This window comes from Anomaloglossus baeobatrachus, chromosome 3, assembly GCF_048569485.1.
Source record: "Anomaloglossus baeobatrachus isolate aAnoBae1 chromosome 3, aAnoBae1.hap1, whole genome shotgun sequence".
In the NCBI taxonomy this organism is placed as follows: Eukaryota; Metazoa; Chordata; class Amphibia; order Anura; family Aromobatidae; genus Anomaloglossus; species Anomaloglossus baeobatrachus.
In genome coordinates this window covers 59647233-59667482 of record NC_134355.1, presented here as the reverse complement: position 1 = coordinate 59667482, position 20250 = coordinate 59647233, and the positions used below count along the sequence as shown (strand labels likewise).

The 20250-nt window shown below is 44.8% G+C and overlaps 1 protein-coding gene across 1 annotated transcript in view; it reads right to left on the bottom strand.

Moving 5' to 3' along the window:
- TTC7A (tetratricopeptide repeat domain 7A) overlaps nucleotides 1-20250 on the bottom strand; it is a 515691-nt gene that overhangs the window by 404264 nt on the left and 91177 nt on the right. The window contains exon 6 of the mRNA XM_075339201.1: nucleotides 6193-6271. Within this exon, the coding sequence (XP_075195316.1) occupies nucleotides 6193-6271 (79 nt within the window). The remainder of the gene's footprint in view (nucleotides 1-6192; nucleotides 6272-20250) is intronic.

Genomic DNA, 20250 nt, shown 5'->3' with positions numbered 1-20250 from the left:
GGACAGTGTTGCCAATGTATGTAAAGCGCTGTGGAATTAATAGCGCTATATAAATGAATAAAATTATTAATTATTATTATTATATGGGGGTCCATTCTCAAAAATCGTTACTGCAGCAGCAACGAAGTTGTTCCTCGTTCCTGCGGCAGCACACATCGCTCCGTGTGACACCGCAGGAATGAGGAACCTCTCCTTACCTGCCTCCCGGCCGCTATGAGGAAGGAAGGAGGTGGGCGGGATGTTCGTCCCGCTCATCTCCGCCCCTCCGCTTCTATTGGGCGGCGGTTCAGTGACGCAGCTGTGACGTCGCTGTGGCACTGAACGAACCGCCCCCTTAGAAAGGAGGCGGTTCGCCGGTCACAGCGATGTCGCCGGACAGGTAAGTAGTGTGACGGGTCTGGGCGATGTTGTGCGGCACGGGCAGCGATTTGCCCGTGTTGCACAACCGATGGGGGCAGGCACCCACGCTAGCGATATCGGTACCGATATTGCAGCGTGTAAAGCGGTCTTTACACTTTCTATACTGACAAACACATGAAGTCAGAATTGACAAAAATGCACCAAAAAAGTATCAAAAAAGGAACAAAAATGCACCATCATTACAAGCGGTTTTTATGACATTTCCAGGCTCTCTGTAACAAGGTGCAGTTTTGGTGCAGTTTGTCTGCAGAAAAAAAATGCAGCGTGAACATATAGCTTTACTGAGGGTGATGGTCCCTACACTAAGCTGCTTCATTGTACGGTCAGGCTTTCTAGCCAATGGACGGCATCTTTCTCCTTATCTCCCCAAAGTCACGCTACTGCCAGGCACTGTGCTATTCAATACAATGATGGTGAAAAAACTGTCCTACGACTGGACTACTGGAGGATGTGACTAATCACAATGTACAAACACAGGATGAGAGGTATTTGGAGGGAATCTGTCAGCAGGTTTTTGCTATGTAATCTGAAGACTGCATGCTGCAATGGTTAAAACATAGAATTCAGGGATGCCTGTCTTGTCAAGGTCCAATGTGTTATTTGCTATGATTGTTTAAGCAGCAGGACCCTTATCATTTCTTGGACTACAATGTCAGCCACGGCAGTTCAGCACACCCCCTCCTCTGATTGACACCTCACTGCCCATTTACAATCTCTATAGAGAGCCTGGTGTGGGTGGAGGCAGCTCTCTCAGCTCTGCTACATAGCTAAATCTAAAAATTCTGAATGGCTGCAGCCAATAAACTAAGTGATACATTGTTGGATTCAGAGTCTCTTTGCCCACATCATCCTTCTCGCGGATGAGGTAGGAAAAACCTGCTGACAGATTCCTTTTAACTGAGAGACTGCAAGTTTACTACAGTATTTTTGACAGCTATTTTTTACACTGGGTTTACATATAAGACTGAGTTATAATGGTTCTTTATTTGGTAGCTGTGTTATGATTCATAGCACATGATATCCAGCTGTATCCTGTCCACTATTTATCCTATTATTTTCCTATCACGGGGAGTGGATCAGCTGTCACAGGACTGGGCACCGGACAAGTCACATCCTTTCAGAGAGAAGTAACTATTACATTGCTGCGACACTCGGGGCTGAAAATGTGTAATAGCCAAGAACTGTTCTGTCTGGTTTTCCAATAAACCCCCTTAGCTTAATGGCTTTATTTATTTAATGGACTAAGGAATTTTGTTCCCCTTTCTTTTTTTATTCCCCTCATACATTTTTTATCTTTTTCATATTACCATGATGGCTTGTTTTTTTTGTTTTTGTTTCCTTGTGTGACAAGAATATATTTTAATGACAACATTTTGTGTTATATAAAATTTCTTTTATTTTCCTTTACTTTGAAGGGGAAGTGGAAAACCACAGAAATTCTACCATTGTTGGGGGTTTTTTTTGGTACATATGACTTTTTCATCCCTTGTTTTTTATATCGAAGCAGGATTAATTTAAAAAAAAAAAAAAACATGTTTGAAATGTTTTTTATTTCATCATGCAGGATAAACTATGCATTAATTTTATCATTAGGGTCATTAAGAAAATGTCAAAACTGACCATGTAAAAGCTTTTTGTTTGTTTGCTTTTCAGAAAATGATGGAATTTGCAGGAAGATGATTTTTTTTTTATTCCTATACAGTGAAGGAAATAGTTATTTGATCCCTTGCTAATTTTGTAAGTTTGCACTGACAAAGACATGAACAGTCTATAATTTTAAGGGTATGTTAATTTTAACAGGGAGAGATAGAATATCCAAAATAAAATCCAGAAAATCACATTGTATATATTTTGTATAAATTTATTTGCATTTTGCAGAAAGAAATAAGTATTTGATCCCTCTGGCAAACAAGACTTAATACTTGGTGGCAAGGACCTTGTTGGCAGCATAACAGTCACACGTTCTTTGTAGTTGATGATGAGGTTTGCACATGTCAGGAGGAATTTTGCTCCACTCTTCTTTGCAGATCATATCTTGGTAACTTGGAACTTCAGCTCCATAACGTTTCTATGGGATCAAGGTCTGGAGACTGGCTAGGCCACTCCATGACCTTAATGGTTTTCTTTTTGAGCCACTCCTTTGTTGCCTTGGCTGTACAGTTAGGTCCAGAAATATTTGGACAGTGACACAATTTTCGCGAGTTGGGCTCTGCATGCCACCACATTGGATTTGAAATTAAACCTCTACAACAGAATTCAAGTGCAGATTGTAACGTTTAATTTGAAGGTTTGAACAAAAATATCTGATAGAAATTGTAGGAATTGTACACATTTCTTTACAAACACTCCACATTTTAGGAGGTCAAAAGTAATTGGACAAATAAACCAAACCCAAACAAAATATTTTTATTTTCAATATTTTGTTGCGAATCCTTTGGAGGCAATCACTGCCTTAAGTCTGGAACCCATGGACATCACCAAACGCTGGGTTTCCTCCTTCTTAATGCTTTGCCAGGCCTTTACAGCCGCAGCCTTCAGGTCTTGCTTGTTTGTGGGTCTTTCCGTCTTAAGTCTGGATTTGAGCAAGTGAAATGCATGCTCAATTGGGTTAAGATCTGGTGATTGACTTGGACATTGCAGAATGTTCCACTTTTTTGCACTCATGAACTCCTGGGTAGCTTTGGCTGTATGCTTGGGGTCATTGTCCATCTGTACTATGAAGCGCCGTCCGATCAACTTTGCGGCATTTGGCTGAATCTGGGCTGAAAGTATATCCCGGTACACTTCAGAATTCATCCGGCTACTCTTGTCTGCTGTTATGTCATCAATAAACACAAGTGACCCAGTGCCATTGAAAGCCATGCATGCCCATGCCATCACGTTGCCTCCACCATGTTTTACAGAGGATGTGGTGTGCCTTGGATCATGTGCCGTTCCCTTTCTTCTCCAAACTTTTTTCTTCCCATCATTCTGGTGCAGGTTGATCTTTGTCTCATCTGTCCATAGAATACTTTTCCAGAACTGAGCTGGCTTCATGAGGTGTTTTTCAGCAAATTTAACTCTGGCCTGTCTATTTTTGGAATTGATGAATGGTTTGCATCTAGATGTGAACCCTTTGTATTTACTTTCATGGAGTCTTCTCTTTACTGTTGACTTAGAGACAGATACACCTACTTCACTGAGAGTGTTCTGGACTTCAGTTGATGTTGTGAACGGGTTCTTCTTCACCAAAGAAAGTATGCGGTGATCATCCACCACTGTTGTCATCCGTGGACGCCCAGGCCTTTTTGAGTTCCCAAGCTCACCAGTTAATTCCTTTTTTCTCAGAATGTACCCGACTGTTGATTTTGCTACTCCAAGCATGTCTGCTATCTCTCTGATGGATTTTTTCTTTTTTTTCAGCCTCAGGATGTTCTGCTTCACCTCAATTGAGAGTTCCTTAGACCGCATGTTGTCTGGTCACAGCAACAGCTTCCAAATGCAAAACCACACACCTGTAATCAACCCCAGACCTTTTAACTACTTCATTGATTACAGGTTAACGAGGGAGACGCCTTCAGAGTTAATTGCAGCCCTTGGAGTCCCTTGTCCAATTACTTTTGGTCCCTTGAAAAAGAGGAGGCTATGCATTACAGAGCTATGATTCCTAAACCCTTTCTCTGATTTGGATGTGAAAACTCTCATATTGCAGCTGGGAGTGTGCACTTTCAGCTCATATTATATATATAATTGTATTTCTGAACATGTTTTTGTAAACAGCTAAAATAACAAAACTTGTGTCACTGTCCAAATATTTCTGGAACTAACTGTATGTTTTGGGTCATTGTCATGCTGGAAGACCCAGCCATAACCCATTTTTAATGTCCTGGCGGAGGGAAGGAGGTTGTCACTCAGGATTTTACAGTACATGGCTCCATCCATTGTCCCATTGATGTGGTGAAGTAGTACTTTGCCCATAGTAGAGAAACACCCCCAAAACATGTTTCCACCTCCATGCTTGACAATGGGGAGGGTGTTCTTTGGGTCATAGACAGCATTTATCTTCCTCCAAACACAGCGAGTTGAGTTAAGGTCAAAGAGCGCAATTTTTGTCTCATCTGACCACAGCACCTTCTCCCAACCACTCTCAGAAACATCCAGGTGATCATTGGCAAACTTCAGATGGGCCGGATGCACATGGGCCTTCTTGAGCGGTGGGACTTTGCAGGCACTGCAGGATTTTAAGCCATTACAGCGTAATGTTACCAATGGTTTTCTTGGTGACAGTCGTCCCAACTGCCTTGAGATCATTAACAAGCTCCCCCCGTGTAGTTTTAGGCTGATCGCTCACCTTCCTCATGAGCCTGGATACCGCACGAAGTGAGATTTTGCCTGCAACCCTGGATCGATGTTGATTGACACTCATTTTGTATTTATTCCATTTTCTTACTATTGCACTGATGGTTGTCTCCTTCTCCCCCAGCGTCTTACTTATGGTTTTGTAGCCCATTCCAGCCTTGTGCAGGTCTATGATCTTGTCCCTGACATCCTTAGAACGCTCTTTGGTCTTGCCCATGTTGTGGAGGTTAGCATCTGACTGATTAATTGAGTCTGTGGACAGGAGTCTTTTATACAGGTGACAATGTAAGAGCTGTCTGTAATTCAGGTAACGAGTTGATTAGGAGCATCTAAAAGCCCCGTTACAAGCAACGACATATCTAACGACATATAGCCGGGGTCACGGATTCCGTGACGCACATCCGGCAATGTTAGCGACGTTGTTGCGTGTGACACCAACGAGCGGCCGTTAACGATGGAAAATACTCACCAAATCGTCCATCGTTGACATGTCGTTCATTTTCAAAAAATCGTTGTTCGCCTTTCCCGAGGCAGCACACATCGCTACGTTTGACACCTCGGGAACGAAGAACTACAGCTTACCTGCGGCCGCCGGCAATGAGGAAGGAAGGAGGTGGGTGAGATGTTCCAGCCGCTCATCTCCGCCCCCATTGGGCGGTCGCTGTGACGCCGTACGAACCTCCCCCTTAGAAAGGAGGTGTTTCGCCGGCCACAGCGACGTCACTAGGCAGGTAAGTCCGTGTGACGGCTCCTAACGATATTGTGCGCCACGGGTAGCGATTTGCCCGTGACGCACAAACGACGGGGGCGGGTACGCTCGCTAGCAATATTGTTGCATGTAAAGCCCCCTTTAGTGTCTGTAGGATCCAGAACTCTTAATGGTTGGTAGGGGATCAAATACTTATTTCTCTCTGCAAAATGCAAATATATTTATATAATCTGATTTTCTGGATTTATTTTGGATATTCTATCTCTCATTGTTAAAATTAACCTACCCTTAAAATTATGTCTTTGTCAGTGAGCAAACTTACAAAATCAGCAAGGGATCAAATACTTATTTCCTAAACTGTAAAATAAATAAATTGACATAAAAACGTCTGCGGCATCTGAGGACAATTCCTCATCAGCAGCATTCTGTCAGCACTATAGGTACAAGAACTTCCTTTCATCTTTCTTCACAGCATGTATTAAGAGGTTTGGCATCAGCTAAATTTCCTGTCATCATACACTCTATGAAGGAAACTGCAGCTGCCGTAGAACCTCTTTTTAAAAACAGTGAAAGCATGAAATGTTAGTCCGTGGCTGGCACAGGGGAAGGAACCTGTCAGCAGTAATGTCACCACTCACCACCCTTCCCTGATTAAGGAATGCACATGATATAAATATATAAAGGCACGCCGCGTGACAGGCAGCCACACACATCTGTGATCTCACCATCTTAAAAGCCTGCGTTGCCTTCGTCTCCACAATCCGTAAAACATCCCGCAGCTCTTTGATTCCCTTTAACATATTTCTGTAAAATAAAAAGTAAATTGTAGTAAATCATGTCAAATAGTAGAAACAATCACAAAAAAAGATATTACTGGTCCCTGAGATAAAATACAGTCTGGAAAAAAAAAACAATGCCCCTTGCAAACTTTTAGATTACAGGTTTCATTTTTCCAACGGAATAGTGTTTCGGGGAGTTCTCTACTATTGCATCGGTGTTTGTGTTTTTGAACAGATATTTGGAAACATTTAAGGGAATCTGTCACTAGGTTTTTGCCAGCTCATCCGAGAGCAGCATAATGTACAGACAGAGACCCTGATTCCAGTGATGTGTCACTTAGTTCATTGGGTGCTGCAGTTGTGACACAGTTTGTAGATGTAGCAGGGCTAAGAAACCTAACCACGCCCACAGCACTGATTATTATTATTATGCTTTCTGTGTACATTGTCTATTGACGGTAAGCTGCTAATCATTGTTGGGCAATCTGGTTGGGCCTAGGAGTACACAGGCACCTAGACCAGTAGTCATGATCTCCTGCTGATAAAATGCTTACTGTATTAATACAACAGCACACAGAATAATAAGTGACACATTCCTGAAATCAGCGTCTCAGCCACTACCTAATACGGTCCTCAAATTACATAGGAAAAACCTGCTGACAGATTCCCTCTAAGAGTGTGGTAATGGGCATCAATTCATGAGATAGTAAAATTAGGAAAATGTATCATAATGGTGCAAGTGGAGTGATTTTGATGCAACTGACTATACATGTAATACAACAGGGGTTAGAAAAGTAGCTAATGTCACATTTTACTTTACATAGCACTATCATATTCCACAGCACTTTACAGATGTGATCTCTGTCCCCATTGGTGCTCGCAAGGTCCCTATCAGCCTTTGGAGTGTGAGAGGAAACCAGAGAAACTGGAGGACACCCCCGCCAACATAGGGAGAACATACAAACTCCTTGAAGATGTTATCCTTGGAGGGATTTGAATCCAGGACCCCAGAGCTGCAAGACTGCAGTGCTAACCACTGAGTCACTGTGCTGCCCATAGCCTTAATATATATGGAACATCTACTGACTCCTGTTTATAATACCTTTTTTTATAGGTGCTACTTAAAACTGTTAAGGTAAGTGTAAATGGTGCCTATGTCGTACCTGTCCTTTCACATGCCTTCATCCTCTACAAAAAGTTAAAAATGTTTTTGGTGCAGTCTATTATATCCAAAAAGTGTCCTTTTTTCTGCAGATCGGTAACTTTTCATCCACTCACTTTGAGTGAGTGTTTCCTCTTCAGCAGTGATCTGCCAGCACTATAGGTCCTTGATCTTCTTACCTATCTTTACCAACATGTATTGCTACTGCTATTGTCCATTTGCTTTCCTGACGAACTGAAAGCCATCCTCTCTGTTCTACAGTTTGACAAACAGTAGAAATGGAGCAAAAATAAGAAAGCATAGCCACTATGTTACGGGAGGACTGGCGGATTGGGATATATACCACCTTATCCTAATCACCAGTTGGGGCCCACCGTGCTCCAGATGACAAAGGAGCTGCTGGCAACCCGAAGGTTAGGTGGAGAATACAGAGCTGGGTGGCTCTGAAATAATAGGGGCCTGATCCAAGTTAAACAGCTAAATAGTTAAAAAAAACGTTACAAGATAGGCTAATTTCACACATCAGTTTTTTTCCATAAGGCACAATCCGGAAAAATAAACGGGTAAAACGGGTCCGGCGCCGGACCCATTTTATCCCCTTTGATTTGTATTAGCGCCGGATTGTGCCTAATGGCCTTGCGTTGCATCCGGCTTTTGCCGGATCCGTCATAATTGCCTAAAGCGGCGGCCGGAGGGAACGTATCTTGTAACAATTTTTTGTCTAGCAAAAAAAAACGCATCGCGCCGGATCCGTCGCGTTTTACAATGGAAGCCTATGGACGCCGGATCCGGCGTAATGCGGTAAAAAATGGATGCGGCCACCGGATCAGTTTTTGTTAAATGAACATGCTCCAATTTATTAAAAAAAACGGATCCAAGATAAAAAACGGACGAAAAAAAATGCAAAAACGGATGCGCCAGATCCATTTTTTGACGGATCAGGTATATTGGAACCGTCAAAAAAAAAGATCAGGCACATAAGTTTTTGCATATTCTGCGCCGGATCCGTTGCATCAGGCACACGCCGGATTGTGCCTGATGCCAAAAACTAATGTGTGAAATTAGCAATACGTTCCCTCCGGCCGCCGCTTTAGGCAATTATGACGGATCCGGCAAAAGCCGGATGCAACGCAAGGCCATCAGGCACAATCCGTCGCTAATACAAATCAATGGGGATAAAACAGATCCGGCGCCGGATCCATTTTTACCCGTTTTTTCTGGATTGTGCCTGATGGAAAAAAACTGATGTGTGAAATTACCCTAACCCTGTCTACCGCTTCCAATCTAAGGCTTATGCCGCAATGAGGCTCTAATATGGAGGTATGCTCTGTCTGAGCTTAGGTGAAGACTGCGCCCCTCCATGTTGTCTCCAGCTCTTTTAAAACCTAGGTCCGCCCCAAACCCAGGGTGGACCACAATGGCACCTCCAGGGGCCAATAGCGGAGTGCCACATCATCAGTGACATCACCAGTGGCCTATCTGGAACCGCTACGTCACTGATGACCTCATGGCATCCACGCCCCAAACACCTCACCAGTCATCGTCTGACGACCAATGGTGGGGTGCCATCATAGGGACGGGCCTCCGCGAGTCAGTCCGGAGTGGCCACATCATCAGGACACCTGATTCCCTCTGGCCTATCAGGGCCTGCCACCTCACGGACATGCCCAGTGAAGTCCTTCCCGAACTTAGCCTCCAATGCACTAAGTGCCTGAGCATGCAAGTGACGCCCATCCGGCATCGTAAGTTATATTGAAGCGTGTAACAGCTACGTGTGATTGAACATTAAAACGTTCATCGCATGCACGTCGTTGAATTCCTAAAAATTGAACGTCAGGTTGTTCATCGTACCCGAGGCAGCACACATCGCTGTGTGTGACACCCCGGGAACGATGAACAGCAGCTTACCTGCGTCCCGCGGCTCCCGCCGGCAATGCGGAAGGAAGGAGGTGGGCGGGATGTTTACGTCCAGCTCATCTCCGCCCCTCCGCTTCTATTGGTCGGCTGCCGCGTGATGTCGATGTGACGCCGAACGTCCCTCCCACTCCAGGAAGTGGATGTTCGCCGCCCACATTGAGGTTGTATGGACGGGTAAGTACGTGTGACGGGAAATAATTGTTTGTGCGACACGTTCAACAAATTGAACGTGCCGCACATACGATGGGGGCGGTTAAGATCGCATACGATATCATATGCTAAATCGTAACGTGTAAAGCATGCTTTAGCCTCAGAAATGGCACAATCAGGCTGAGCATGCCCACTAGGTGAAAGACTGGACTTAGGCTCTGGCTGGGGTAAATCGGCACACGCATGCGCACTAGCCGCCTCTCCACACTTAGACGTGGAGGACGAAGCAGCCAGCTGGACGACCCGAGGCACGGCCAAAAACGGCGACCGGCACCTGGGCGTAATAGGAACCGCAGCAGGCTGCTTGCGGCTACGGTGCTGCCAATTTGAAACACACTATTTTGTGTAATCAGTCTCAGCTTGTCTGCTGCCAGAGATGGGTGTACTAAAAAAAAAACCAAAACAAACAACACACAACCAGATGACAAAACTTAGTTTTCAAAAGGTTTTTTTCCCCCTTTTTTTATATTCCTGACCAAAGCTATCGTCACCAGTGGTGCTCTGCCTTGGTCACAAGTCCAGTATGAGACAGTTTGGTCCTGTTTAATAAAATCTGGCATGAAAGAAGAGCAGCACCCCTAAAAAAAGGTTTTGGGGATATATATTTTTTATTAAAAGCCTATCTGTGATAGGTGTAGGGTGAAAATATGACCTACAGGGCCCTTGCCAAGCAGCAGAATGAATGGGCTTACTGGAGTTCCGATTTCCTTTCAGTTTTTATACAGATACAGCGCCAAACATTATTGTGGCTGTGCCTGGTACTGCAGCTAAGATCCACTCACTTCAATAGGAGTGAGGTGCAGTACCAATCCAACTGCTGTCCATGTAGCACTGTTATTCTGTTAATGGGTGGGTTACACAAATGTCAAATGATGATTTATCAATAGTATTAGCCATGACTCTTAAAAAGTTAAAGAAAATCCCATTAAGGTCATGTGCACACGTTGAGTTTTTGGTTGAAGAAATTTCTATACAACAGCTGCATATCTTGGCAGAAAAAAAAGTACGTTTTAGCTGAGATTGTGCCGCGTTTTTGATGCATTTTTGCATGCTTTTTCTAGACATTGTGGGGTGGAAAAACGCTGCTGATTTATTTCTGCACCAAATCTGTAAAGGAAAAAAAGCAACATGTGCACAAAACTTCAGTATTTTCATTGAGGATTTGCATGGAGTTTTGTGACAAAACTGCACCAAAAAAAAAAAATGTGCACATACCCCAGCGACTTTTGGTGTCTTGATGTCATTGTGAAGACTTCTATATAATAGAAGATACCGTACCCAGAATTCTACAATCTAAACCAACAGAGGGAGACCCCCATGTTCTCCTAAATGCCATAGAAATGGCGCAAGCCCTAAAAGCTATAAATAAAGTACAGGAAAACGTGGCCTCAAAGTGTCTAAAATCTCACGTCGTTTGGTAAGCAATTATGGCTCTGTAGGTAAGCATGTCCTTCTCTAATGTGTACACAGCCAAATATTGACTGAAGGGCGAAGGCCGTAAAGCAGGAAATTGGTTCGCAATGAATATTTCAGAGAGACTTTTGCTTTTAGCCGATGTAAATTATTAAACAGGTACAGTTAACACTCATTACAAGGCCGACATTACAATATAAACAGATGGCGAAATGGTCAGGAATGCTGTCAAGTGTCTGGGGAAATGGGGACTTGGGCCTCCTAACAGCGCACTCAGAAATATATGGAGGTTTTCTGAAAATACACAACTTTTTACATCAACAGGGACTAAAGCATTGACGTCACGCTCAATAACACTCAGGGAACGTTACGGCCATGGGCACACGTTGAGTATTAGGCTATGTGCCCACGTAGCTGATTTGTGTGCACATTTTCTGCACACAAAACTGTATGTTTTAACAGGAAAAACTGGTATTTTTTCTCTTGCGTTTTTTCATACGTTTAACATCATGGCGATCTCGGGAGTTCCTGCGCTGTACCACCGCAATCGCTGCCGGGTGTCGGGCTGATGTTACAGCTGACACCCTGCTCTTACTGCCAGGAGTGGTGCCTGCGCTGCTTCCGGCAACGTAACCCCCTAAAAGGTGCGGTCAATCATGAACGCAGCATTTAGGAGGAAGGGAGAGGGATTGCTTAACTCTCCTTGGCAATCGGGTCCCTGTAATGCGATCACAGGGACCCGATCACTGCCATTACAACCCCGGGTTATTGAGCTACGGATCGCCTTAAACACCATGCCGGATGCATGGTGTGCGAGGTGATGTGTCAGTGCTGCAAGTGCAGTACTGACAGATACAGTATAATCCACTGCAGAGATCGAGCACTGCAATGGATTATATCCTCAGAAAAAATGCAGAAAGAATTTACATGCTGCAGTTTTTTTCTGCACCAAAATCTGCAAGGAACAAAATCTGCACATTGTGCACAGCAATTCAGGATTGTCATAGACTTTGCTGGGATGCGTTTTTCCTTGCAGTATTGATTAAAATCTGCAAGAAAAAATTTGGCAAAAACATAGCATGGGCACACAGCCTTAGGCTCCTTTCACATGCCAGTGATTCTGGTTTGTGCTTTTTTTTAAACGTACCAGAATCACTGACATACGCAGACCCATTATAATAAATGGGTCTGCTCACACATCACTGATTTTTCACTGCACGTGTCTCCGTGCGGCGTACCCGCGTGTCCGTGATTGCCGCACGGAGACATGTCCATTTTTTTCTGGCATCACTGATGTCCCACGGACCACGCAGTGGTGTGATCCGTGAAACACGTGCCAGAAAAAACGTGCTTTTAAAATAAAAATCATTTTTACTCACCCGGCTCCAGCGACGCTCTCTGCATCCCGTTCTGCCGGCTGCTTCTGAGCCGGCTAATTACTGTCGCGCATATTCATTATGCACGACACAGCCGACCCGGAAGCAGCTGCTGCGGGGGTCAGCGCCGGCCGGATGCTGCACCGCGGGAGCGATCAGCACCATGGAGAGCGGGAGCGCGCACAGGTGAGTTGATTTCTAAATGCAATCACGGACCACGGAGAACGGATCCCGGATTGCACTTAGACAACCCACGTGTGCCGTGATTCACGGCACACGGAGAGACATGTGCGTGTTTTACACGCCAGTGAAAAACGTCAGTGTTTTTCACTGACGTGTGAAACGGGCCTTAGGCGAGTATTTTTACCTCAGTATCTGTAAGGCCACGTGCACACGTTGACTATTTGGTGAGTTGTTGTTTGTTTGTTTTTTATCTCATTATCTATAAGGCCACGTGCACATGCTCAGTACTACGTGAGTTTGTTACCTCAGTATCTGTAAGGCCACGTGCACACATTGAGTATTTGAGTTATTTACCTCAGTATTTGTAAGCCAAAACTAGGAGTAGAAACAGTCAGCGGAAAAGTATAATGGACAAACACGGGCACTGAGGGTATGTGCGCACGTTGCTTTTTACCTGCTTTTTACCTGCTTTTTTGCTGCTTTTTCTTCTGCGCTGTTTAATGCCAAAATGGATGTGTTCTTCTATTCAAGCAAAGTCTATAGGAATTTGGGTTTCTTGTTCACACTATGTTGTTCAAAATGCTGCCTTTTTGTGGCAGAACTTTGGTCAAAAACTCAGCTTTGCAGTGCAAAACCCAAATGGCAAAAACAATTGACATGTTGATTCTTTGAAAAGCTGAGTTTTTGACCAAAGTTCTGCCACAAAAAGGCAGCATTTTGAACAACATAGTGTGAACAAGAAACCCAAATTCCTATAGACTTTGCTTGAATAGAAGAACACATCCATTTTGGCATTAAACAGCGCAGAAGAAAAAGCAGCAAAAAAGCAGGTAAAAAGCAACGTGCGCACATACCCTAATTCTGCATTTTTACCCACTCCTGGTTTGGGTTTACACATACTGAGGTAAAAAAAAAACCTCTCCAAATACTCACTGTGTGCACATGGCCTTACAGACACTGAGGTAAAAAAAAACCAAACCACCAAATACTCAATGTGTGCACGTGGCCTTACATATTCTTCTTTTTTTTGGTCATCTTAAACTAGGTTCACACTTTAAGTATTTGGTGCAGATTTTAAGAACCTGAATCTACAGCATTTTATAGTATCTGCAACCCGAATGTATTCTCTCTTTTTAAGGCCCCCTTCACACGTCCGTGAAAAACACGCATGTGTGTTACGGGCCGTTTTTCGGGTCCGTGTCCCGTTTTTGTGTCCGTTTTTATGGTCCGTGTGGCACCTGTGTGAATTGCGTATGCTAGCCGTGTTTGTGTGCAGAACGTCCGTGTGTGCGTGTGGAATTAACGTGTATGTGTACGTGGAATGTCCGTGTGTAATGTCCGTGTGTGTGATGCACAATGTCGTTTATAAATGTCGGCTGACAGCAGACAGAGTTGCGCGATGAGAATGAACTCGGGTGAACTTCACCCGACTTCATCCTCATACCGCGGCTCTGTCTGTGTCGAGTACTGATTAGCGGTCACCTGTGAAGGATTCACCGGTGACCGCTAATCCCCCGAGTGACTGAAGTTTCCCCCCCTCTCTCATACTCACCGTTCCTCGATCCCCGGCGCTGCACGGCATTCACACTGCTCTGGCGGCTTTTACTATTTTGAAAAAGCCGGCCGCTCATTAAACAATCTCCTATTCCCTGCTTTCCCCGCCCACCGGCGCCTATGATTGGTTGCAGTGAGACACGCCCCCACGCTGAGTGACAGGTGTCACACTGCACCCAATCACAGCAGCCGGTGGGCGTGTCTATACTGTGCAGTAAAATAAATAAATAAATAATTAAAAAAAAACGGCGTGCGGTTCCCCCCAATTTTAATGCCAGCCAGATAAAGCCATACGGCTGAAGGCTGGTATTCTCAGGATGGGGAGCTCCACGTTATGGGGAGCCCCCCACCCTAACAATATCAGTCAGCAGCCGCCCAGAATTGCCGCATACATTATATGCAACAGTTCTGGGGCTGTACCCGGCTCTTCCCGATTTGCCCTGGTGCTTTGGCAAATCGGGGTAATAAGGAGTTATTGGCAGCCCATAGCTGCCAATAAGTCCTAGATTAATCATGTCAGGCGTCTATGAGACACCTTCCATGATTAATCTGTAAGTTACAGTAAATAAACACACACACCCGAAAAATCCTTTATTAGAAATAAAAAACACACACATATACCCTGGTTCACCACTTTAATCAGCCCCGAAAAAGCCCTCCATGTCCGGCGTAATCCAGGATGGTCCAGCGTCGCATCCAGCGCTGCTGCATGGAGGTGACAGGAGCTGCAGAAGACACCGCCGCTCCGGTCACCTCCACGCAGGTAATGAAGACAGCCGCGCGATCAGCTGAGCTGTCACTGAGGTTACCCGCTGTCACTGGATCCAGGATTAACAAAAAACAAATATTGGAAAACGGCAGTAAAATAAAAAAGCTGCTATTTTTTGAACCTTATTTTTTTTATCATTGGCCGAGACTCATCATTGCTTTTGTCCATATTTTTTCGTCTGTTTATCTGCAGCTTGCGCCTTGTTTTTATTATTTTGCCCTCACTTAATTATTCTATTTGTGCTTTTTTTGAAGTCTATTTTATACGTGCTTGCCTGTTTTTTTCCGCTCTGTGGGTGAAATTTAGTTTTTCCAGATGTTTTTGGCTGATTATTTATGACTTTTTTTTAAAAAAAAAGTGTAATAATTTCGCACAGGTCCACTTCAATACACCCCTGTAGTTATTTTATGCACATCAAGCAAAAAGTCCTATCATTTAATTCTAAATGATTTACTTTGCAAAAAAAATCATGAACCGCGTGCACCATTTTGATGAATTTGGCGCAATAAACGTTAGAAACTACCTCAGAATAAAAAGTGACTTATTAAAGCCTGCAAATGATGAATGAGGGTTTTTATGGTTTTGGAAATCAGACAATTGCAGACAATTACTGAGCTCAGAGGTTCTGTCCAAGTGACGACAAGAGCCACTGAGCTCACTGATTGGCTGCAATGATGTTGAGATGTCAGCAGACAGAAACAGACACCGGGAATAGCAGTGGAGACTCAGTGCTGGACCTGGAGAGGGTGAACAGAGGACAGGTTTTTTTTTTGTTTGCTTGTTTTTTTTATATTGACAAATTGAAGCCAGGAGACAGAGGATATCCAAATCTGGAAAATGTCTTTAATATACTGTATACAGTGTCAGACTGGGGCAGTATGACTTATTCTGGGGGCCCTCTGATCAACTCTATGCAAATATTACATTCACAAATTTACCTATGCTTCTATAAATAATATACTGTGTAGTTTGTAAAATGAATGCGGAGATGGTTCCTTTGTGTGTGCATAATAAAACAAGTGTATTGTGTAGCCAACTACTGATTATGTTTGGGAGTGTCAGTGATGTACTACTGCAAAGGGGCCCACCAGAGGATTCTCCGGCTCTCCTGTTGGCCAGTCCGAGCAAAACTTGCACTGGAAAGCAGCTGACATCTAATCGGATAGAAGAAAATTTGTCTAGGGCATCCGGCTTTAGGCTATGTGCGTGTGACGCCCTGGCAAAAACAGGTAGTCACATATATTGTTCACCCTCCTCGTCACCACCATCACAAACCCACACCCAGGTACAACACACAGCCAGTAAAGCCTAGCCACCCCCTCATGATAATAGGGACACAACAGTGGGCGGGATCAGGAGGGGATGAGAACGCCCACCTAGGGGTCCTGATGTGTCAGGGGCAGGAACAGTGGAGTTTGAGTTGAAGTCCGTTAGTGTGCAGACACGGAACAGAAGAGTTTGGCGTTTAGTGTTCAGTAGAAGTTGAAACTGACAGTTGACAGTGGAGTCAGGGGTAGAGGCCCCTGGACTACTCGGCTAGGTGGCAGACAGTGAACAAGGCCACAGGCGATGGAGATCCGGTCGCGGGAAACCTTAAGTGGACCGGGGCAGGGTTGTAGCCTGCCGATATCGACAGCGGGAATCCGGTCCGGAGGCCGTGCACAGACGGGGTGCCTGAACCCCAGGACGAGGAAAGTTGCATGCTCCTTGTTAATCAACCAGCAGAGGTCGAGGTTTCAGGCCTTGTTCTCCCGAAAGCCCAGAGAGCGAAACGGAAGCCCAACGTGGGAGGATAGGGTGTCCGTCAGAACCCACAGGAATCCCAAGGGTCAGACTTCGCGGGCCACAACTCCCAAACATACACAGAACCGGGAGTGGATGTCTCCGTTCCATGCGAAGTCATCCGACAGAAGAGACAAACACAGAGTGCAGGAGGAAGGGACACCTGTTTACTAACCCGGGTGTGGGACCCGAATACACCCTCCAACGGCAGCCAGTCACTGACAACTTGGTTTACCACTGGACTTGTGTGTGAATTACTGAACTGTGAGTACACCATTGTCCCCCGGTCCAACCCGGCACGCCACGTCCAGCACCCATTACTCCCGTGTACCGGGCCCCTGGGACTACACCTCCCCTACCCGTGGAGGGGATCCCATCTTGCTGCCCTCATTCCATCAGCCCCGGGCGCCCCATCACCAGGCAGCAGCGGTGTCACCATCCCTCACTGCAACCCAAGGGTGGCGTCACAGACACAACAAAAGCTCCCTGTAAATATTCCCCTTTCTGACGGTTGTGAGGACGGACGGCCGTGTAAGTCCGGGTCCTGTCACCACTCGAGCCGCAGCAGCGAACCCGGACCCGAGCAGGCCCAGAGAAGCGGCAACGGCCCCCGCCCGTAACATGCGCATGTTGCGTTCTGCCGTGACAAATATTCTGCAGCGTTTTGTCACTGCATGTGCGTTTCAAAACGCAGCCAAAATGCTGCGTTTTGGATGTATTTTGAATGCAGAATGGATGCAGAATTCATGCGTTCTGGATGCTTGCTCTTCCATAGACAGAGAGGGAAAAGCATCCAAAATGCACAAAAGAAGTGACATGTTGCTTTTTAGAACTCATCGATTTTGTCAAAAATTTGGCATCCAAAACGCTGTGTTTTAAATTAAAACGCAACGTGCGCATGGAATTTGCTAAATTCTCCTAGACTTAGCCGGGGACGCAGAACGCATGCGTTTACGCTGCAGTTTATGTTGCGTAAACGCATAAAAAAAAAATGCAACATGCGCACATAGCCTTAAAGGGGTTCCGCAGGATGAAAAAAAAAATCAGCATCACACTTGTTCATCAGCTGGGTCTGGAATTTTTCTAACTGAATTACCGTAACCAAATTTACAGTACAAAAAATGTTGCATGTTTTGATGCACACACTTATGTTGAAATTTATAGCTTTTGCTGTTTTACACATTTTTAAAGTCAGTTTTACTATAATTTACACCAAAAGGACAAAAAAATTACAGCACAATTTAATACCAATAATTTAGTTTCTGGCTCAGAGATGGCAAAGAGGCACCTCTTCATAAATTTTGTGCCTTTAACCCGATTCATCATTTCGAATTTTTTGAGTCACTTTTTTTATCTTGCAGTATTGCCGATATTTGTGCCATAATCTTTAAAATGGTGCACATGGGTCATCAGTAAATAAAAATTGTTCTTTTGTTGTCTTTATCCTGTCTTTGTGACTTCTTAAAGGGCAAAAAGTCACACGTTTTGCAAAAATGGCTCAAAAAGTGTACAAAAAATAACTGGTGTACATGAAATCTCTCTAGGAAGGGACTGGAGTACACTTGTGACAATTGTTTTTTACTTTTTGAAAAGTCACAAGTGATGTATCAGGCAAAAATATCTGGAAATGCTAAACTCTGCCCACAGTGGAGAAAAAAAAAAAAAAAATGAAAAGCAAAAGAGGCAAACACATAAAAAATAGACTTAAAAAAATGCGCAAATGCAAAGATGAATATTATAACAAGATTTTAGAAACTCAAAAAAAGAACAAAAAAAACAGGCGCAAAAGCAATAATGAGTTGTGCCCTTAAACACTAAGGCTTTTAGTTTTTTATGGCAGGTATTCTTAAAATAAATAAATAGGGTTTTAAAGGGGTAACCCAGTAGGAAGAAATTCTTGCCTATCCTTAGGGGTGCTTCACACACAGCGAGCTCGCTGCCGAGATCGCTGCTGAGTCACGGTTTTGGTGACGCAGCAGTGACCTCATTAGCGATCTCGCTGTGTGTGACACTGAGCAGCGATCTGGCCCCTGCTGCGAGATCGCTGCTCGTTACACACAGCCCTGGTTCGTTTTCTTCAAAGGCGCTCTCCCGCTGTGACACACAGATCGCTGTGTGTGACAGCGAGAGAGCGACGAAATGAAGCGAGCAGGGAGCAGGAGCCGGCGTCTGGCAGCTGCGGTAAGCTGTAACCAAGATAAACATCGGGTAACCAAGGTGGTTACCCGATATTTACCTTAGTTACCAGCCTCCGCCGCTCTCACGCTGCCTGTGCTGCCGGCTCCTGCTCTGTGCACATGTAGCTGCTGTACACATCGGGTTAATTAACCCGATGTGTACTGTAGCTAGGAGAGCAAAGAGCCAGCGCTAAGCAGTGTGCGCGGCGCCCTGCTCTCTGCACATGTAGCTGCATTACACATCGGGTTAATTAACCCGATGTGTACTGTAGCTAGGAGAGCAAGGAGCCAGCGCTCAGTGTGCGCGGCTCCCTGCTCCCTGCACACACAGCTAAGCTAAGCGGTGTGCGCTGGTAACTAATGTAAACATTGGGTAACCATAACCGATGTTTACCTTAGTTACCAGTGTCCGCAGCTTCCAGACGCTTGCACGTCGCTGCTGGCTGGGGGCTGGTCACTGGTTGCTGGTGAGATCTGCCTGTTTGACAGCTCACCAGCGACCATGTAGCGATGCAGCAGCGATCCTGACCAGGTCAGATCGCTGGTCGGATCGCTGCTGCATCGCTAAAGTGTGAAGGTACCCTTAGGATATGTGAAAATTTTGAGATTGGTGGGTGTCCAAATATAATGACCGCTGTCAATTGCCAGATCTGTGCACTTTTATTCCCGTAAGGCTATGTGCACACAATGCAGATTTGGTGCGGAAAAAAGATTTGTGGCAAAAAAAAGAGTCAAAAAGCAGATGCCGTTTTGGTGCAGTTTAGGTGCGGTTTGATGCCGTTTTGGTGCAGTTTAGGTGCGGTTTGATGCCGTTTTGGTGCAGTTTAGGTGCGGTTTGATGCCGTTTTGGTGCAGTTTAGGTGCGGTTTGATGCTGTTTTGGTGCAGTTTAGGTGTGGTTTGATGAAGTTTTGGAGCGATTTAGGACAGTATTTGATGTCATTGAAGGCAATGGGTGGAAAAACGCTTCTAAACCGGGCCAATAATTGACATGCTGCAGATTTTTTCTGCATCAAAATCTGCACCAAAATCACACAAAAAAAAATAAAAATAATATGTGCACAGCAAATCCAAAATCCAATAGACTTTGCTTGCATCAGGAGAGGCATGCAGATTTAAAAAGAATTGCATAAAAACTACAGCGTGTGCCCAGGGCCTAATAATGGGGTGGCAGGGCTCAGGCTCAACCTCTGCCAACTATGGGGCAGACAGACCGCTGTACTCTGCAACCACTGAGACTGCACTGCTTCTCCATTCTGGTAGGAAAAGTGAGGGGTCTTTTGTCGGTCGGACCCCCGCTGATTTTGAAGATATCAGCAATCTTATTTATACGCGATCACGTCTACCTACCCTTTAAAGGAGAAGTTCAGGTTCCATATTAGCAGTTCCTACTTGGTTTACCATTTATTATATAATCTCCAATTTATTGAGGGGGGTCATGTCATCCCCCAATGTCACAGCA